This window comes from Eucalyptus grandis, chromosome 3, assembly GCF_016545825.1.
Source record: "Eucalyptus grandis isolate ANBG69807.140 chromosome 3, ASM1654582v1, whole genome shotgun sequence".
Lineage (NCBI taxonomy): Eukaryota > Viridiplantae > Streptophyta > Magnoliopsida > Myrtales > Myrtaceae > Eucalyptus > Eucalyptus grandis.
Window position 1 is genome coordinate 25,063,492 of NC_052614.1, and position 22,355 is coordinate 25,085,846.

General features: G+C 38.8%; 2 protein-coding genes across 2 annotated transcripts; both read right to left on the minus strand.

The window, feature by feature from the left end:
* Nucleotides 1-3,669: 3,669 nt before the first annotated feature.
* On the minus strand, nt 3,670-5,488 carry LOC104437025. The gene is made up of 2 exons (XM_010049885.3): nt 4,629-5,488; nt 3,670-4,503 (listed from the first exon to the last, which is right to left on the minus strand). Exons 1-2 carry the CDS (start codon nt 4,859-4,861, stop codon nt 4,368-4,370), a joined length of 369 nt encoding a protein of 122 aa, XP_010048187.1. The 5' UTR covers nt 4,862-5,488; the 3' UTR covers nt 3,670-4,367.
* A 14,460-nt stretch (nt 5,489-19,948) lies between these two features.
* LOC104437023 lies at nt 19,949-21,753 on the minus strand. Its single transcript, XM_010049881.3, has 2 exons — nt 20,689-21,753; nt 19,949-20,564 (listed from the first exon to the last, which is right to left on the minus strand). The coding sequence occupies exons 1-2, from the start codon at nt 20,919-20,921 to the stop codon at nt 20,429-20,431; spliced, it is 369 nt and encodes a 122-aa protein (XP_010048183.1). The 5' UTR covers nt 20,922-21,753; the 3' UTR covers nt 19,949-20,428.
* Between the last annotated feature and the right edge of the window lie 602 nt (nt 21,754-22,355).

A 22,355-nucleotide genomic window follows, 5' to 3' on the forward strand; every position in this document is an offset into this window, starting at 1 on the left:
TTGAATTGCTAGAGTGACATGTAATCGGCCGAGCCAATTGATCGCTGAGACGATCCAAGTGGTTGGATTGTTATGATGATGTGATTGTGCCTTCGTTGTTGAATTACTAAAATTGCACGTGGTTGAATTATATAAACTGTGCTAACCTGCAGATGAAGGCTAAGGCGAGGTAAGTTTTCTGCATGTTGTGGCTAAGCTACTTTGGGGGAGTATTTGCTTTCTAATAGGGGTTTAGGAGGGGTGAACTTGCTGAGACAAAGTCTCATCTCGGTTTGGGGAAAAATATTACAGGACCGTAGATGGCGAGACCCCCGGAGATGAGTGGCCTGCCGACGGAGATTGACCAGACGACAGAGAGTGCTCCTGACCCTGGGAGTCCTTGGGTCTATCAGTTGGTTAGGACCCTCATCTGGGTCGAGGTGAACGTGCATAACAGGGTACCGTACATGTTTAGGGCTTGGTTTCGTTCCGGAGTCGATGGCGTTAGGGTTGGCCCTTTGGATAGCATGAATATTCCGCTGGCTGTGATGAATGCCATTTTGGGTGAAGGCGTGGCGGATCTTCCTGGCGGTGGAGTGATCAATGCCTCGCCCCGGCCTCTTGGGTGACAGATCCGAGGATGTGGGATCGACGAATGGGGCTGACCGAGTCCTAGGACTGTGGATTTTCTTTTTGGCGGACTGATCCATGTTGTGTAGGCTAACCCCTTTTTGATGCATATAAACTCTGACCCATTTTTGGTGCATATAGTCTCCGGATCCTATTGATGTATGTAAGCCCTGGATTGATGATGATGTATGAAAGTATGTTTGTTTGATTTTGAATCGATTTTTCCTGCTGTCCTATCTCGTACGTTTTTGTCAAGGGTTTCTTAGTACGTTTCATGCGCGTAATAATCTTAAAGGAAATTGGGGTCGGCGACACTACCTGGGAATGTCGCATTTGCATGACCATGGCGGGTTGTTGCACGTGTCTTGGGGTTCGGGGCGTGACACCAAGAGTTGGGTCCATGGGGGGCACACGAATTTGGTTGGAATTGTTTCAATTCCCATTCAATTCCTCTTCGAATCACTGCATTTCAACTTCTAAAAAATCCCATTATCGAGTCATCAATCCAATTGGTATTTTCCTTACCAATTGATCCCACTTGCATCCGAATCTACGATAAAAATGGTCCTTGGAAATTCCCGGTCGAAAATGGTTCCATATCGACTTTTTCCGCCAAAAACTCGGTTTAAAGAAAAATTTTTGGAGACTGAGTCGATATTCCTTAAATGACTCGTGACATGATAGAATTTTCAATTTCTGAAATCGGATCAAAATTCGCGGTTAATTTCAATCTGGCGCAATTTTAGCATGACCTAGGCTACCGGGTAGCTTTCAGAAATTTTTAGTGCAAATGACCTATGGTCAATTTTCTTTGAGCCACAATGAACCTCTTCAACACATTGACGACTCTCAGTTGTCGTGAAAATCTCGAGGATTCAAATACGGACACGGGGTACGAAAACGATAGAAAAATCAATCTAGTGCCGATCGACGGGAATTTTGCAATTTACTAGAATCACCCACGTTTAACTACACATCTCAGTCAAACTGAACTATCTCTGATTTTTAATCAATCTTACTATTCGGAAATAATCTCTGCAAATGAGCATGGTCGAGTAGTCGATTCCTAATCAAATCCTCAAGTCTATTACATTAAAATCTCTTAATGACTTCCCTAGATAGTCTAATTATCTCACGAGTGATTGGCTCTGAGAATAGCACTATAGGCGCGTCGATGAAAGCCCCGATTAATTAAATTGAAAGTAGAAGTACAAATCCAGGATGTCATAGGATGCGCACACATGAAGGAGGGAAGAAAGGGATGGGAGAGAGAGGCATGGGAAGTCATGGGGAGCCAAGGGGAAATATCAAGCACTCAAGTGCATTGGCCTCAAATTCTTCAGCCATATTTGTCAAGGGATCATCCAATGAGAAATTTCCCTTCAATTCCTCATAAAAAAACTCAATTTGGTGGCCAAATTAAGCCTTAAAGCTGCCCATCCGAATTTCTTCTATTTCTTTTTGCCAAATTTGATTTCTCCGCAAAATTTCGGGCTCGACGAAAATTCTCCAAAAGATGAGACGATGTCCTAAAAATAAATCATAACACGCTCGAACGTTTGATTCCCAAAACCAAATTCAATTTCGTGATTAAAATCGATCAAACACGATTTTAGTACAACCTAACCTATCAGGTAGCTTTTAGAGATTTTAACATGTTGGACTCGTGGTCGATAATTTTTTATCCATGTTTGTGAATCTCCGACTCGTAGGCGACTCTCAATTGTCGTAAAATTGTAAGGTTTCAATTACGTGTCCCGAGTATATTGATAGAGAACCGGGTTAGTGCCATTCGACGCGAATTTCGCAATCATGTGGAATCATCCACAATTCAATTACGTCATTTTATCGAATCGATTTATATCCGATTACAATTAATTTATAACAGTGTCGTATTGACTCTTGTTGATTATTATGGTCGAATAGTCGATTTCCAATTGAATTCTCGAGTCTGTCGCGTTTATATTCCTTAACGGCCTCACCTAATAGATTAATTAACTCGTAAGAGGCCAGCTTAGAGTAAAATGACCATAGACGCATCGACAAAATGCCCATTTCATATTTTCGAGACATGGTCAAATTTCAGGATGTCACATGTTCCCCCAAATCTACTCTTCTAGTAATCACAATAAAACTTAACAATTACTTTCTATTAACCGTCCACGAAGATATTTACTCCAATCATAAAGGGGTTACTTATCTTTTGCGAATAGTGTTGGGTGGTAGTTACTTTGAGTTAAAATGACTTTCAAATTGCTCGGCTTTGACTCAAGACCCCTTGACACATAACCTTTGGAACCCTTGAAGACTTTGGAAATGCTCTCCTGAACCTATACGACACAAACCCACATCACTCGACATCTCATTTAGTATACCCAAGGTAGTGAACCTTCATCAACAGGGAATAAGTATAGATCTTTTGTATTATTTTATTTCAGGAAAATGGCACAAATGGTCCTTAATTTTTGTCTAATGCGTAATGCCATTTTAGAATTTTTAATTTACTCAATGTGATCCTCAAACTTTAACTTGATATCCAATGTCATTCTGGAATTTTAATCTATTTAATGCGATCCTTGAATTTCGGTTTAGTGTTGAATACGGTCAATAAATTTTGAAACATTTTCAACATTGAAACTTTCAACCGAACAAAAACCCAAGAGAAGGTAGAAGCTTGGCAACATCTCTAGATATCCAAAGTCGACCCGCCCTCGACGTCGCTTAGCTCAGATGCGAATTGTGTTTATTTTCTCTCTCTGTGCATTGACTGACTTCTCCAAGAACCTCTGCCCGAGCTGGGGAGAGAGAGAGAGAGAGGGGGGTCACCAATGGCGTCGAATTCATTGACGAATCACGTTCTGCTTGTTGGGATATAATGCGAAAATGACAGGATATTGCAATTTACATAAACGCGAAAAATAAGGACACTATAAATTTACGTGGTTCGGTCCGAGTATTGGTACCTACATTCACAGATAGAGCCAACATCAAATAATCTGCTATAATTGGAGAATCGGAATTTATAATTACTCACACGCTCAAATGTTTCCCACACCTAAATTTAACAAAAAAACTCAAATTTTTATAAATAAACAACTCACGGCACAAAAAAATCCGTGTTCAAGCTCAAGTTACAATACTCTACGTATGCCTTGTTCGCGTATGTACAAAATCGCGTATCTCTTTAAGCTTCCTGCGGAGGACCTGCGGCTCAAGTAGGTAGGGTTTCTTCCTTCTCTCGTACGGGTGCAGCAGCCGCATAAGAAGAAAACCTCCCTGAGCTGTCCGCCCTTTTATAATTATACGTGTGCCCTGAAAGTCAAATTCTTGACTTGGCCCACTTATTTTTGGCTTTTCGTGCAGATGCCCAAGCGTGAAATACGGGTGTGTGCCCAAGGTCAAAGGTTTGACCTTGGGCCCCACCAATTAACCATTCTTCACGTGCAGGCCTTCATCAGCTTCTTTCTTTACGTAAAGCTGCAGCGGCGTCCCTCGAAGAAAAGAAGACTTCCGCGGCTTCACTCCAAAGGAGAAAATTCATCCTTTAATTATTTCCACATTTGTACAGCTTTAAAGAGTCCTGCAAATCGTATTATGTAAACGCTCAAACTCGAGACATAATTTAGCACTGCTAGAGTCCGATCCTCGGCGCGACTAGAGAGGGAGAGGCTTCTCAAGCTCAACGACACGCTGTTCATGGGATCGGCCATGACCAGGAGAAGCGCTTAGGCCGCTGTCTCTTACATGACCTGCTCAGGTTAGGCCTGACGGACAATCTTGTAAAGATCTCGGCGTGGTGGACGCTGCCCGTGCATGAACTTCTTCCTCCAGGTCTGGATGGGCGGCCAACCCACAACCTGATCATTGTCGTCAGCTCCTTCACTGTACCTAAACCTGAAAAGATTATGCATACCACGGTGATTTTCGCTTCAAACGATTATTGATATTGCGAGTGATAACTGTTTTTTCCATCGAAGATTGTTAGAATATAAAATTAGGATTGGCTTGGCATGACAGACTTGTTCAGCGAACAATAAAACTTGCTGCGCCTCGCACTCGGGTCGTCTTCCTCGTTTGGCCTGCCGCTCCATGCCAACGACTGCGATTTCCCTGAGGAGTATTGTCCAAATGCCTCTCCATGACACCTTTTGTTGTTGGCCCACTTCTTGTACAAGCCTTCATGATCTTTTGGCTCGGACCCTTTGGCAGAGTGGTCACTAATTGGGAGAGCTAGACCTAGTTGAAGATCCATATCTCAGAGATATCTGTTGAACCCCCTAATCATGAAAAAGAAGAAAGGAAAAGTGCGAGACTTATGAAATGGTGATAATGTGGGAACTGAAAGGTGCACGTATTCGGTAGCTCAAAGCGAAATGGAGAAGTATTTGTAAGGGGTAGAGCGAAAGGGTGACGGTGAAAGGGAGGTGTGTATGGGAGGAAGAAGGGAAGTCTGGGACAACATTGAAGTTGGGTCGGCCAAAAGGCCAGCAGTGATGTGGACAGCTGAAGAAAAATCGAGAGACTGCACCAGCATGGTAAGTCTTCATGGAGTTGTCTTTGTGTCTCCGCAACTCTCTCTCTCTCTCTCTCTCCCTTCCCGTGTGGAAAAAAGAAATTATTGCCGTCGCTTTACCGTGATGCGTTGGGAAGCGCAGAATGTTGTGCACAATACGCGCTAGGAAGCTGAAGCAACTTGAAGACGGACATGGCAGCTTCTTGAAATGATAAACGGTGTCATAAGCTGTACCAAAGAGTTTCCTCTCTTTCTTTTTCTGTAATTAAGAAGGCTTTCATTCTCGGAGACTAATACACGGCACAAGTCTGGGCATCATGGCCCCAATCCTTATCCGCTAATGACACAGTTTCAACATCATCAGGAACGTCATAGACAATGACAATGTCGATAGATCCTTCACTCCCCATCTTTTCAGCTCGTCTGCACGTTGATTTGGCTTCCCTGTAGATATGATCGATCCTGTAATCCCCGAGTCACCACAGCAACAACGTGCGATCAAGCGGTAGCTAGCAAATCAGCATCTTTCCAATGTTCGTGCCATGGATAAACAGAATCCAATCAACCATGTCCCCTTTCATCCTAAAGCATTCCTCCTGCTCTAGCTTCCGTTGACATCTCCACACCCGCCTTATCTACCACTCCTCTGGTGGTCATTTTTAGGTGTAAGGTTTTGTGGGATTACTAATAACTGTTTTAAAAATTTCAGCTGGTAGATGAAAATAAAGTTCAGTCTTTAAACAGTAAAGGACTATCAACATCAGTAGCGTTTCATCTATACCATGGCACCCAAAGGCCCATCAAACAAATACACTTCCAAGAAATGCTTGGATTACCATACCCAACTTGTCTAGTGACATTTATGTGGAAATTTAGAGTACCCATATGACGCACGTTTTCAAAAGCCATTGAGATTAGCTCGACTTCTAGGTTGAATCTACTGCCAATATGATGAGTAGGGCAAATGATAGTAGGATAGAAAGAGAGGAGATACATGTACTGAGTAGGTCTGAAAGATTTCTTGTCTGGTTATTATCCTATCGTTTGTTGGGGTAAATCATGCTGTAAAACAGAGAACATATACTTCTTACTGTAAATACATCGATCTCAAAATCTTGATTAATTCTAATTCACCACGTTTTTGGGATAAATCTTATTCGGTCAAATGATTACTTCGAGAAGGCATCATCTATTTTCTTCCTAGGAAATTATGAAGAGGAGGAGATGGAAAAGTCCGTGAATTATGGTACGATTTGATAAGACCCCCCTCAACATATTTTCTTCATTAGACATGCTTTTCGGCCTGTCTCTTGACTTTTAAGGGCTCTTTAGTTCACATTAGAGCACCTTTTAAGTCGTGTTTACTGTAGATAATAATGATTAATAATAATTAAGTCAACAAATTTACCATTTCACCTTTTCCCACTCGCCCCTCTTCTTTGACCGCCCTCACCGAGCCATCTTTTCAACTGTGAAATTCCCTCTAAAGTTCCTGCAGAAACACCCCTCAAGATGAGAATAATTAGCTTGAATCAGAGCACAAATCGATCTTTGTTTAGGGTTCTTGAGTCAGTCCTGCGTGCAATTATAAGGGGGAATGTCCGTACTATAAGCCAGGGAAAGCATTAATCTTGGATCTTTGTGATAATTCCATCTGACAAGAGAGCTGAACAGCGCGAGCTGTTCTTGTGTTGTGCAATGACGGGTCCGACATGTTGGCACATTCCCGTCAAACGCATCATCATGCATATTTCAGGAACCGTTCAAGATCGCCATGATGGAGTTTGGTGCCGAGACATTCCCTCAATCGTTCTTGATTACATACTGTGACTCATTAGACCGTAAGCCTAATGGAATCTCTTCCTTATTCTTCTGGTTAGAATAGTGAAAGATTGTTCTTTCTGTCTGAACTTAGTTGGAGACCCTTTGCTTGACCAGATAAGACCCGAAGCCAGAGAGAAGAGTTCAACAAATAGTAAAGTAAGCGCGTATGTTCACAGGTATTGATTGATTTTCCTGTGTTGTCTCTGTTCAAATAATTAAGGCAAGATAAAGATGGAGAGCGTGTGCTTGGGAATCGATTTCGAGGGGACGCTGGACCACTTGATCCAGATATGAATGAATGCGGCGGGTGGGTGGTCCGGACAATCCACACGTCAACACGAGACAATGCACATACTTATGAACCTCAAAGCAGGGCAGTGTTATCACTTTTTGCTAATATAGAGCACCAAATTACCACCGTCGAGAACGTTGGATCCGACGGCTCCGACCATCCAGTCCATCTTAAACTCGGGTCAAGCCATCCCCCTTACGTAAACTTCAAAGGTTCCATCAATGAGGGGACTTTATTCCGCGGCAAAGCAAGAGGCAAGATGCGGTGATGCCTTCAGAGCTTGTCCGAGATCGGTCAGTGGTTGTGGAGCTATGTGGGGCTCGTGACTGCAGGGAGCAGCGATTGAATTGGAATGGCTTGTGAAGTTCACGTGGAGGCAAGCGTCAGAGGTGTCATGAGACATTGGCTATAAGGCACGCCCCAAGGTACTTCGCACGATCAGTCCCATCCATATCCACCCACTTATTATTCATTTGGAAGGGGGGACCAACATGTACATACATTCATACTTTTACTGTAAATAATACGACAAATGCAATAAACCGACGTTCATATTCGATATATTAAGTAACCGACAAGTTATGAATCAATGTTTAAGTAAGTGGACCACAATCGACATCCCATAAGAGCATGCTGCATTATACATCGATTTTTATGATTGTCTTCACTCTCTTTTTGGCTAGACATCACAAGTTCGAACTTCATTAAGTACGACTAGCTTTAAGCTACATTCCAAAGTACTAATTTGATCTTTTCTCGCAAGCTTTTGAGGTAAAAGAGGATGAGCTCGACCTCACCCAGCAATAGTGAGGGCCATGCCCTCGCCTAAATAGCACCGACAGTGACACGTGACACACAACACGACACGACACGATACACTGACACGTCATTTCTAAAAAAACAGAGAATTCCAACATGTTGAGACACGTTGTATATTATATATATACATAGACACACACACACACACATAATAAATTATCAATTTTATGATTATTTCAATCAAATTAATTTGAATCAAATAAATAAATAAATAAATAAATAAATAAATAAGAAAAGCCTAGAATGAATATATACTAAAAACATTAATTCGCCATTTATTAATATCATTCATTGTTTTAATTTGACAAATTCAACTCTATTTCAATAATTCATAAAATTTGGAGAAAAAACAAGCGATCCATATTCTAGACTCGCATGTTAGATATGTTGGAAGAGGAGGAAAAAAAACTTAACGAGTGAATTGTGTATCATGGGAAATGAGAGTCATAAGAGAAGATAAGACTAGGTTTTTCTTCTTTCTCAATTTATTATTTTTATTATTGTGTTTTATTTTTTCACACACACACACACATAGATATATATATTGAAATTTTTTAAAATTGACCTTGATATCAAAATCACGTGTCGGAAATTCGTATGTCAGAATTACGACTCAAGTGTCGAGAAAGTTGACTATGTATCATATTTTCCAACACGTGTTGATTGAGTGTTGGACACGTGTCGAAGTATCTGATACGACACGAAGGCTTTTAGAGAGTGTCGGTGCTTCATAGGCTCTCGCCACCCCAGTGGCTGGCGAGGAAGAAAAAAAAGAGAAAAAAAAAAGATAATAAAAAATTGATAGGCCAGCACTGATCGGATAGACTGAATTGACATAAATACAAAATATTTAAGGTTTCATTGTCCAAAAAAAATAAAAGATTAAGATTGAATTGAAAAAATTGTAATATGTTTAGGACTGTTTTGGTAAATTTTCCCAAAATAATATGATTGCATGACTCTATTTAGGTAATTTGACATTGTCCAACATATTGTATTCCCTTTCTATAATGTCTTATTTTTCACAAACCAAAATATCATTCCATCAATGTTGGCTCGCCTTCTATAAGAATTTCCGACGGTTTTTCCATGGGGGTCGATTCGGACGAATGGTTTCCTTCAAGTGGGTGCAAGGCTAGCTGTACGTGATAGAAAGTTTCAAGGGGAACCGCACTCATGGCTATGTGAATGACTTGTTATTGTCACGGTCGGGGGCATGCATCTGCTTTTCTGAAGCCTTAGATCTAGTGAAAGCGTGGTTGTGTCTATCTTCAACCGGTCCATTTGGTATAACAATTGGCTCGACTTGAGAGGGGATTCCTTAAGAATTTGATCCAGGACTTAAAATTCCCCGAGCCGGCGGTGATCTGGGACTCCACCTGGAATCAGCTTGTGTAGTTCGCCGAGTTTTGACAGTGGCAGTGGCAGTGGCAGAGGAGGAGGTAGTAAACAAGCGGCCGATCATTTCCGATGGAAGTGGGATCTCCTATCTACATTTATTCGTGTTTCCATATAATGTCTCTCGATCATCTCAACTATTGATCCATATAAATGGGAATCGTTCTTTTTAATAAAATATATTGGCGGTGGAGATTGTTGAGATACTGACAAGACCCTCATTGAAATCATAAAGAGCTAACGAAAGAGATCGTAATTAAGATAAAGATGTCATGGACATCTAAACTGAGATGGGCATCGGTTTATTACATGGTAACTGGTAACTTGAGGTAAAATTCCATAGAGGTTTATGATGTAAAGCTATGGTTGTTATGCATGGTAGGCTCCGTTGTATCATAATCTATCAGGAAAAAACGGCCATATATCACGTTATCACAACGTTGATACATAATTCTACTTGCACATTCTATTTGTCGATATTGTACATCTACGTTATTTTATTCCTATTTTGAATTATTTGTTCCATGTGGCCTTATTCACTTATTATTCTTCATATGAAAGACTCAATTTATGCACTTGAGGAGCATTGAGCGAAAACACAAAAAATCATCCCAAGTTTTCTCAAACTTCATAATTTTGCATCACGTACTTGCACCTAAAAAAAAAAATACAAATTTGCAACTCTGGGCAGAAATCCAACATTGAAAGGACTTAGTTACACTTTCTGTGGGGGAAAATTCAAAATTCCCAAATCTCCCATGAACCCTTTCCCCAATCCCATTCACACCCTAGTCTCCCCACCAGCCACTACCCCCACTACCCCAGGCTGCCACCCATCCTAGTCTCCCCACCAGCCACTACCCCCACTACCCCCGGCCGCCACCCATCCGCGTCTGAGTATCTTCTCGCTAGGTCAGCCTCAGTCTTCTCTCGATCCGATGCCGCCGTGATTTTAAATGAGAAAAGTGGAACGGTTATATTCGAACGAAAGTGATGATTCGGTGATCCTTATCTAATAATAAGACATAATCCGTGTCTACTGACAAAAGTGAGGATGCAAAGTTAGTGACTTCAAAAAGCAGATAGAGCAAAATGGAGAAGGCCGCGTGTGATAGTTTATCTGTGTTTTTCCTTAAATAATAGGGCTTATGTCCACATTCTTGCAGTTTAAGTTTCCATGAGAACGATTGACTAAAGGGAATCAAGGTTTTTTTTTTTTTTTTTTGGGGGGCTTTGTCAGCTCCCTAATCCACCTTGATAGACTGGACCACACATTAGAAAGAGGTCGGCAACCTAAGATTTGCTTTGGATTAATATAATGAAGAATCTCAAACTGATATATATGAGATAATTTTACCTTAAATTAATTTGTTGACCACTAAAAATCCAAAAGTGGTACACTATGACAAATTTAAGCCAAACTAATTTTTTAACTACTAAAAAATTTTAAATTGATATATTTGTGACAAATTTACTTTTCATTAATTTCCATGAAACTAGATTAATACTATAAAAAACCACAAATCATTGCACTCGTAATAAAAATTAATGGAGGATAAATTTGTCATAACTGTATTAGTTTGGGGTTTTTAGTGATTAAAAATTAGTTTGGGGTAAATTTGTTACATGTCTACCGATTTAGAATTCTTTGTGAGATTAATACTTTTGCTTTGATATTGTCAAGTCCTTACTATTGGAACAATTTGCAAAAAGAATTGGCAGCCAATCTCCTCTTTCTTTTAAATGAATTTCACGAGACTAGAAGGGTAAAGAACGGTGGCAATCTCTCATGACATTACTAGAAGGGTTTCATCTCCATCACGGAACATCTAGTTTGAGTAATAACTATTTCAAACCACCCCACAACCCGAAGGTCCAAATCGGTGAGCTAATCGCAGCAGCTCCATCGAGATGTTGCAATTAGGAAATACCGCCACGCAAAACACACCATTAGACAATCGGCACTGATTAGTTAGAGGTTCTCTCGTAACGTGAATCGAGCATGAGGCCTTGTAAAAAAAAAGTAGGTGATCCCTCTAACGTTGGGCCAACAATTATCAAATTGCATAAACGGGTGTTTGGCCTAAAAGAGAAAGCATAATTGGATTAAGAAAAAGAAAAAAGCAAACTGGTTCTGGGACCCTTGACAATTGATGGCCTAAGATTTTCTCACCTTATCTGCTGTGCTATTTCTTTACTTCAAGTGGAGATGGGCCAAATTAGTGTAAGATTTGATCATGTACTTACTGTCTTTTCCAAGTGTCTAACATTACCATACGCTTTCATCTCCATCAAGGAAAGTAATAATAGTGATTTTTCTCACGTCCTTTGCGACTATATTCAATGATAGCAAATCGGTTAAGAGTAAGAAAATTCATAAAAAATTACTTTCTTCTATGAACCTGAGACCTCGTGCTTCTTGAAATACAAAATTTCGGAAGGAGGACGGATAGGTATGCCTCAATTGCCCTTGAGCTTCCTCTCTTATTAGGCGCGCGCACGTGTGAGCTACCCACGTGAGGGGAAAAATCGCCCGCCAGCTTTGAAGAAGTAGGGCCTGATGTGTTGTTGGCCATCTCTTTCATGCCATGGAACAAAGCTGCCTCCACAACATGAAGGCACATTCAATGTTACTCCACGCTTCATACCTCAATATGCCTCCTCAACCACCTATGGAAGCAGAGCTTGCCTTCCCCCACCACAAATGTCTTGGCTTACCTCCTTTCCTAGGTTTAATGTCCCTGCCTTTTTTAGCCCCCTTTAACATCTAATAGTATATCATACCGATTTTCGCAATACAATCGAAGTCGGAGTTTTCTTTTCTTTTAGAGTGGTTGGTTTCCAAGCAAGATCATTCAACCGAATTGACTTGGCGGCACATTAAGGATGTGTACTTGTTTTCTTGAAAACTTTGCGATAAAGAAAAATATTTTCCATGAAAATTATATTTAAGAAAGATGGTTAGTTCCCATTCATTTGATGGTTTAGAGAAAGCAATTTTCTTTTTGCCATTAGCGGAAGTTGTTTTCTCCTAATTTAAGTTTATTATTTTCAGTCTATAGAAAATGTTTTCCGTAAATCAATTAGTTTTCTGCTATCAAAGCAACGAAAAGTCATAAAAGAATTTCCTGAATACGGTTTTCCTTCAAAACAAGCCGACCCTGAGAGACAATGAGATCTCTTTTTAGAAAGACATAATCTCATTAGGATCAAAGATTCGCAAGAAACTACTTGATGAAAGTTGTGGCCTCTTTCAATATAACAGTAATTATACCATTTTGCTTTTTTGATCATCACTTGCGGGAAAAGAGTGCTTCACAAGTAGTACATATAACCCCAATCCGGCAACAAGCGGTCCAAAATGTCATGTCATTGCGGGGTTACAAGGAAACCAAGCACCAACATGATCATCTTTGTTTTTCTTTGTTACTTAGATCCACTAAATTTGAGTGAACTCCAGGATTCTTGAGCATTATTTCGAGGACTTCGTATTGAAAATTGGATAACTTTGAATTTGTATTAAAAAAATCTCTTCCTTTAGGTTTCCCGTTGACTTTTGAGTTAGAGTAGCATGCATGGTTAAGCAAAGCATACTTCTTTGTGTCCAATTGATTCAGAACCTCTAAATGGATTTATCAGCCCATTGATTTACAACCTGGTTTTTCTTGCCCATATCAACCTCTACTGAGGCCCAAAGTTGGAATCCTTGTTCTAATCTACCGTCTCTCTCGTTTTTTTTTTTTTTTTTTTTTGTTATTAATGCATGAAAAATTTAGAACATTTCTTAAGTGAATATAATGAACAAGTGCCCAAAGACAATCATGAACAAAACCCTTCCCATAATATGTGACCCCCTACGATTTTCTCAATTCCTAAAATTATCAAAGCCCATTAAATGGTCAAAGTCACTTTTACATTATATATTATAAGTACTAAATAGAATAAAATTCTTGTAGAAGTGATCAGCCAAGAGCTGAGTACAGGAATCCTTACATGTCCACTGCACCAGACTTGATTATCAACCTACCCAGCCCTACTAGGCCTGCCCGGCCTGCGAAATGATACACACACACGGCGAGAAAACAAGTTAAGCCCACCTCGAGAACTTGGCATCGTCCATTAATCCCCTCTATCATCCCCCAGCTAAACTTGCAATAAGATGTTGACTGGTTCTTTTCTAATATTAGGAATACGAATCTTTGAAGAGAAAAATAGAAAAGAAAAACAAGTAAGATTTTTTATGTGGAAAACCCTTCCCAAAATCGGGAAGGGAAAAACCATAGTACCATACTAAATAATCTCTCCATTATCAGTATCAGTATTATGAGCTCTAGGGTTACAAGTTTCAATGTTACATCTATAAAAAAAATATTGTCCTTATATGTAAAAGGAGTCTAGAGTATACATAATTTCAATGGAAATTACATATATGTCACTAGCAATAATAAAAACCTTATTATCTGCTTTAACATAGCAGGTTGGGTGACATATTGGGGAAGTGGCTCCTATAACAAATTGTTTTTGCATTTTAATATTATTTTCTCTATCAAACTTTATAACTCCATCAATCTCCCACTTTGGAGGTTGATCTTTAAAAAATAGTAATAATCTTCCATAGCCTTCATCTTTGTAACCAGAATTGTCCTAGTGTGGCAAACCCTTCCTCACTTACCATGGAGGCTAATTGAGGTAATGCACATTTTCAATTTTTTTAGTGGTGACAATCTTTGTTAATATATCTACTGGGTTTTTTGCACCAAGAATCTCATTGACAATATCCCATCATCTATCAATTGATGAATTTGATGATATTTTAATTCAATGTGTTTTGTCCTTAAGTGAAATACCAAATTCTCTACAAGACAAATCTGTCATTGAAAACATTGTTATCTTGCTTTGCTCTTAACCTATCTCCTTAAAAAAAAAAATCAACCAAAGTATCACCTTACCAATTTCAGATAAAGCAACATACTCTATCTTAATAGTTGAGAGAAAGATACACATTTGAAGTCCAGACATCCAACTGATTGTAGTGCCATCTAAGGTAAAAACCTAACTCGATGTACTCTTCCTATTGTTTGAGTCACCACCAAGATATGCATCAACAAAGCCTCATAAAGTTATACCGTTCTTCATAAAATATCATGACATACATGAAGTGCCTCTCAAATATCTTAATAGTCACTTTATAGCTTCCCAATGTTTTATTTCTAGATTATCCATGTATTTGCTCACACCCTCCACTAGGTGAGCTAGGTTACCACTATTACACACCATAGCATACATTAACTTGTCAACAATTGACGTGTAAGGCACATTGCCATATACTCCTACTCTTCATCTGTCTTTAGTGACTGCATCTTTGAGAGCTTGAAGTGATTTCTTAGAGGAAAATTTTTTAGCTTTGCATTTTGAACTTCAAATCGGTCTAGTACCTTTTTGATATACTTCTCTTAAGATAACTTAAGAATTCCTTTCGATCTATCCCACATAATCCTAATCCCAAGAACCTGATTTATTGCGCCAAGTCCTTCATCTCAAACTCTTTTGACAATTGCTACTTCAGTACGTTGACCTCCCTCATACTGGATCGTGCAATGAATATATCATTCACATATAGTGATCCATATCACTTTTAGTGAATCCGATGCCACATATAAATGTATCAAATTTCTTATACCACTGCTAGGAGCCTATTTCAAGCCATACAAACTTTTTATTATTACTATTTTTTATTTTTTTCAGTTTGCAAACATATTTTTTTCCCCAAAAACCTAAAAACCTTTTAGTTATACCATGTAGATTTCTTCCTCCAAATTACCATGGAGGAATATAGTCTTAACTTGCTTCGGATGTAAATTTTCAACGGCAACAATACTCAATATTAGCCTAATAGTAGTCAATTTCACAAGTGGAGAGAAAATCTCAACATAGTCAATTCCTTTCTTTTGCCAAAATCCTTTTACTACTAACCTTACTTTGTACTTTTTGCTGCTATCAGGTTCTTCTTTGACCTAGTAGACCCACTTGTTTTGCAATGCCTTCTTCCCATCTGGTAACTAAGTTAACACCTAAGTTTTGTTCTTCTTGAGTGAATCCAACTCATCTTGCATTCCTAACTCCCACTTAATAGAATCTTTAACCTACACAATTTTGGAGAAATTTTCTGGTTCATCAGCATTAGTCAAAAGCATATAATGCAATGATGGAGAATATCTCTGTACAGGTTATGTGTTCTACTAGATTTTCTCAAAGTTTAGGTGTACGTTATTCTTGTTTTGGTTTTTGATTAGAGTCTAGAGCAACAATTTTAGAAATTTCAATCAAAACACTCTTAAAAACCTCATCATATTCAATCTCCTTATTCTCCATGGTTTGTTTCTTCACACTAGATTCTATCATAGATCTACCCTTATACAACATGTTTTCATTGACTGTAGCATTAGCAGTTCTTATTGTTTTTCTATAGTGTTCATCCTAGAATCAATAGCCAAAGTAATCAAAACCATATCCAATGTAAGAAAACCATTTTATAATTTTTGCATCAAGCTTATCTCTATTCTTAGAATCTACATAGACATACGAAACACAATAAAAAAAAAAACTTTCAGATGCGGGAGATTTGCCTTCTTTTTCACTCCATTCTTCTTATGGTAGCTTAAAATCAAGTTGAATTGAAAGTCCTTCATTGATCAGGTATGCTGTCATTTAATTGCATGCGCCCAAAATATCATGGGTAATCCTACATATATCCTTATACTTCTTGCATGCTCCTTGAGAGTTCTATCCATCCTCTCAACAATTGCATTTTGCTACGGTCTGTTGAGAATAGTTCTTATATTTATGATTTTATTTTCTACACAAAATTGCTTGAACTCCTTACTACCCATACTCGCCACCATTATCGTACCATAGACATGTAATCTTTAGGCCAGTCTCATTCTCCACTTCAGCTTTCCATCTCTTAAAAGTAGCAAACACATCAAATTTATTTAAAAAAAAAATAAACCTATACCTTTCTGGTGGAATTGTTAATAAACATAATATAATAATGCGAGCCTCTAAAGGAATCCACTGGAGCTGGTCCCCACACATTTATATGCACCAACTCTAATTTTCTTTTCTTTGGTTTTTTCCCAATCTTTGAAAACCTAATGCATTTTTGTTTGCCCAAAACATAATCTTCATATAGACTAATATCTATGGACTTCATATCAGGTAGCCTTCCCCTTAAATATCCCCTTTAGCTCATGTATCCAAGCTTGTGGTGCTATAATTTGGAATCAGCTTCCGACTTAGCAACTATTGTGATTTCTCTATTGGCTTTAGTCATGTGCAAAGTTCCTAATTTTGTTTCTTGTGTTACAGCCAAAGCACCTTTAACTATTTTTCAAGAGTTATCCCAAAAATATTTCTATATCCTGTGCTATTTGATTGACTTATAGAGATTACATTTCTCTTAAGTCTTGGAATATATTTGGCATCATGCAACTTCCATTGATAACCGTTGATAGCTTTTATATAAGCATCAACATTTCCTATAATATTCAAACATTCATCATTTGTAACATAAATCTTTCCAAATTTTTCAGTAACAAAATCGTGCATTAATTCTTTGCATGAAGTAGAGTGAAATGATGCACTCAAGTTGAGAATCCAAGACTCAATTAGACTATCTATGCACAAAATTAAGACATCATTATCATGCGTCTCTTCAAGAGTTGAAATGATTTCAATCTCGATATAGAATTTTCTTCTTTAGGGCTCTACAATCTCATTTCAAATGGCCATTCTCTTCATAATTTTAGTAAATTATTTCAGTACGAGGTCTCGATTTACTTATCTCTCTGGACTCCGATCTACCATAGTACTAGTTTCGCCCTTGTTGATTGCTTCTTCCTCCGCCTTTAGTATTTAAGGCAACACCTAAGAATTCACCTAACTATCTTATGCGAATATCCTCGCTATGAATTGAATTTCAAATTGCTTAAAGCTTCAACCTTTTCTTACCAGACGAACTACTCACTATAGTCATAGTTGCACTCCAACTTTCGGTATAAAAGATAAAAGATAATAAAGTTAAAGTTTGTACCTCATCATCGAATTCGGTATCTATTGAACTCAATTGAATCATGATTGCATTGAATTTATTGATGTGATCTATTACAGAAGCACCATCGTCCTTCTTTAGATTGAAAAGACGATGCATTAAAGATATCTTGTTTGATGCAAAAAGCTTCTCATACATGTTGGACAATGTCACTATCAAATCCACCATTGTCGCTTCATTAGCAATCTTGAAAGCAACGTTTCACATCAATGTAAGATGAATCAAATCCATAGCTTGCCGATCTAATATTTCCCACTCTTCTTACTTCATAGAATCTTGTTTCTCTCTAGATAGAGGTTGATACAAGTTCTTTTGATACAATATATCCTCGGTTTGCATCTTCCAAAAACCAAAGTCCTTGCCATCAAACCGATTGATCTTCACATTCCCTTTGTCCATATTTGCTCCCACTATTTTGCCAAAAGCAAGCTCTAATACCAATTCTTAGGAATGTGAATCTTTGAATAGAAAATAGCGGAGAAAAACAAGTAAGAATTTTTTACTTGAAAAACCTTTCCCAAAATTAAGAAGGGAAAAACCGCGGGACCACACTAGGCAATCTCTTCATTATTAGTATTAGCATTGCAAACTATAAGGTTACAAGCTTCAATGTTACAATTATAAAAGATATTGCCTCTATATATAGTAGGAGTCTAACATATACATAATTATGATGGAAATTACATGTACACCATTAGTAGTAGTAAAAGCCCTATTATTTGCTTTATATAGCAGGATGGGTGACTCTCTGGGAAGTACCTACCCACAACAAATTGTTTTTGCATTTGAATATTTTTTTTCTTTATCAAACTCCACAACTCCATCATCTAAGAGCCATCCTCTTGGTAAGGCTAGGAGTTGGTCCATGGAAGCTCTGTTTTCTCCCTCAAATTATTGACTTTTGACATTGACTCAACATCACTAAAAGTCTTTGAGAAAATGAGGTTTCCTTATCATTTGTCATGTATACCATGAATATAATTTTTGTGGATGGCATCAATTTGGTAACATGCACAATCTTCTCTCCCTTTGATATTCCCTTCCTATTATTGATTGACAAATTCATGAATGATAGATTGAGAATTTCTAATAGGGTATCAGACACGTTGTCATAAAAGTGATGGGATTAACTTGGATTGGATTGCCCTATATGTTATGATTTTCTTCATAATATTCTACTAATAATCACTAATTTCAAGCCTCCATATCCATCTATATCAAATTCTTACCAACTATAAATGGGAGAGGCCAAACTTCTATATATGAGATCCTTTACTCAAGCTTGCCCATTTATTATTTGGGCCTAGCCATGCTGCTTGGGCCATGATCACCTTAGAGATGTAGAGATCTATTATGGGTGAGCATGTTTCAATCTTTTTTAGAACTTTTGATGTTTAGACATCCAAGCCACTCTAGAATCACTCAACGATCCTCCATTTCCCTCTCTAGCAATAATAAGGGTATGATTATATAGTAAGTCTATACTTATCATGCATTAAAATGAGCAAAATGCAATACGTGGATTTTTTATCGTGCAAACTTTCTTTTCGATATATTCATGATAGTGCCTTCCTTGATGAAGTTAAAATTACAGCTAGCGAATCCAAAACTTAAGTACTCACAGGAATAGCAATGATTGATTTTGATAATGGAGATTGGAAAAAGAGAAGTACAAAATGGATGATATATGTTGATGATTAGTATATTTGTCATGCTAGTAAACGACCTAATGCAATTCCATCTAAGAGATGAATAACCAAACTTTTGACAACATCACATCCTATATATGTTAAGCCAAAACACCCAATAGCCTCTTTTCTTGTTCCTTCCAAACCTACTCTTAATCACAATTAAACATTTCTATTTATAATTGACCTAATTATATAGTCTTGCGATAAAGGGGTTACTTATCTTTCGTGAGCAATGTTTAGCCTGCTCAAAGTTAGTGTTGGGTGGGAGTTACTTTGAGTTAAAATGACTTTCAAAATGCTTGGCTTTGACTCAAGAGCCCTAGACATGGCCTTTGGAATCCTTGAAGGCTTTGGAAATGCTCTCCTGAAAGTACCCTTTATGGCACACGCCCACATCACTTGCCACTTCATTTAGTTTACCCGAGTTTGTAAACCTTCATCAACAAATAATAAGTATAACTTTACTTTGCATCATTTTATTTAGGGAAAATGACATAAATGATCCTTAAATTTTGGTCTTATACCCGATGCCATCCAAAAACTTTTAATATGTTTGATATGATCCGCAAACTTTAGTCCAATTTCCAATGTCGTCTTGGAATTTTAATATGTTCAATGCCATCCCTAAACTTGTGTTTAATGTTTAATGTGGTCAACTAACTTTTAGACATTTTCATATAAGCTAAGACAACTTTGCACATTGAACTAGAGTTCGGGACAACTTGTGCTATTGTCCCTTTTATTTCTTCCTTAAAAACCGTTTTGCATTACATTTTCAACATTGAAACTTTCGCGTCAACCAAACAAAAAAACAAGAGAAGGTAGAAGCTTGACAACATCTCCAAATATCCAAATTCGACCCGCCTTCGACGTCGCTTCCCTCAGACACGCGCTGCTTACTTTTTCTCTGTGCGTTGACTGACTTCTCCAAGAACCTCTGCGCAACCTGGAGCGAGAGAGAGAGAGAGAGAGAGAGAGAGAGAGAGAGAGAGAGAGAGAGGAGGGTCAGCAATGGCGTCGAATTTATCGAAGAATCAAGTGCTGCCGGTTTCGGATCCTCCGCACAACGAGGAGAGGGAGAGGCTCCTCAAGCTCCACGACAAGCTGTTCGTGGGATCAGCCGTGATCAAGAGAGACGCTTACGCCGCTGTCTCCCACATGACCTGCGCAGGTTAGGCCTGCCGGACATTCTCGTGAAGATCTCGGCGCGGTGGACGCTGTCCATGCATGAACTTCTTCCTCCAGGACTTGATGGGTGGCCACCCCACGACCCGATCATTGTCATCAGCTCCTTCACTATACCTAAACCTGAAAAATTACGCATTCCACAGCGATTTTCACTTCCAACGAATATTGATATTGCAAGTGATAATTGTTTTGTCCGTCGACAATAATGAGAATTTAAAATCAGGATTGACTTGGGATGACATACTGGTTTATAGAACAAGAAAACTTGCCGCGCCTCGCATTCGGGTCATCTTCCTCATTCGGGCCACTGCTCCACGCCAACAACTGCGATTTCCCTGAGGAGTGTTCTCCAAATGCCTCTCCATGACACCTTTTCTTGTTGAACCACTTCTTGTACGAGCCTTCATGATCTTTTGGTTCGGACCCTTTGGCAGGGTGGTCATGAATTGGGAGAGCTAGACCTAGTTGAATATCCATATCTCAGAGATATCTGATGAACCCCCCAAACATGAAAAAGACGAAAGGAAAAACTGCGAGATTTATGAAATGGTGATAACGTGGGGGCTGAAAGGGGCACATATTCGGTGGCTCAAAGCGAAATGGAGAAGTATTTGTAAGGGGTAGAGCGAAAGGGTGACGGTGAAAGGGAAGTGTGTCTGGGAGGAAGAAGGGAAGTCCGGGACAACATTGAAGTTGGGTCGGCCAAAAGGCCAGCAGTGATGTGGACAGCTGAGGAAAAATCGAGAGGTTGCATCAGAATGGGAAGTCTTTGTGGAGTTGTCCTTGGGCCCCCGCAACACACTCTTTCTCTCCCTCCCTCCCCGTGCGGGAAAAAGAACTTATTGCCGTCGCTTTACCGTGAGGCGTTGGGAAGCGCAGAATGTTGGGCGCAATACCCGCTCCAAAGCAGAAGCACCTTGAAGACTGGCACGGCAGCTTCTTGGAATGATAAACGGTGTTATTCGTTGTACCAAGCAGTTTCTTTCTTTTTCTGTTGAAAAGAAGGCGTTCACTTGGGGACTAATCCACGGCACAAAGTCTAGAAGACATCATGGCCTCTATCTTTATCAGCTAATAACATAGTTTCAACATCATCAGGAACATGATAAACAATGACGATGTCACTAGATTTTTCAATCTCCATCTTTTCTGGTCCGCACTTTGATCGGCTTCCTTGTAGATATGATCGATCTTGTAATCTTCTTACCACCGCAGCAACTCCGTGTGATCAAACAATAGCGAGGAAATCAGCATCTTTGTTATGTTCGTGCTGTGGATTTATAGAATCCAATCACCCCGTGCCCCTTTCGTCTCAAAGAATTCCTCCTGCACCAGCTTCCGTCGATGTCTTCACAATCACCTTATCTACCATTTCTCCGATGATCATTTTCAAAAGTGATAATTTATGGGATTGCTACTAACTATTCTAAAAGTTTCAGCTAGTAGACAAAAATGAAGTTAAGTCATCAAACAGTCAAGGACTATCAACATTAGCAGCGTTGCATCTATACTGGCACCCAAAGGCCGATTGAAGATATATACTTCCAAGGAATGCTTGGATTGCCATACCAAACTTGTGTGGTGATATTTACGTGGAAATTAGAGTACCCATATGATGCACATTTTCAAAATCTATTGAGATTAGCTCCACTTCAAGGTTGAATCTACTGCTACTATGATGAGTAGGGCAAATGACAATATGATAGAAAAAGTATTGAGTAGGTCTGAATGATTTTTTATCTGGTAATTATTTTATCTTCCATTGGGGTAAATCTTATTATAAAACGCAGAACACATACTTCTTATCGTAAATACATTGATCTCTTTATTTTAATCTAATTCATCAAATTTTGGGTAAATCTTATTCGGTCAAATGATTACTTCGAGAAGGCATCATTTATTTTCTTCCGA

Coding starts and splice junctions, on each gene's coding strand:
- LOC104437025 (XM_010049885.3), bottom strand. CDS start 4,861: ATGGATCTTCAACTAGGTCTAGCTCTCCCAATTAGTGACCACTCTGCC. Junction 4,504..4,628: donor TTTTATTGTTCGCTGAACAA/GTCTGTCATGCC, acceptor TAATCTTTTCAG/GTTTAGGTACAGTGAAGGAG.
- LOC104437023 (XM_010049881.3), bottom strand. CDS start 20,921: ATGGATATTCAACTAGGTCTAGCTCTCCCAATTCATGACCACCCTGCC. Junction 20,565..20,688: donor TTTTCTTGTTCTATAAACCA/GTATGTCATCCC, acceptor GTAATTTTTCAG/GTTTAGGTATAGTGAAGGAG.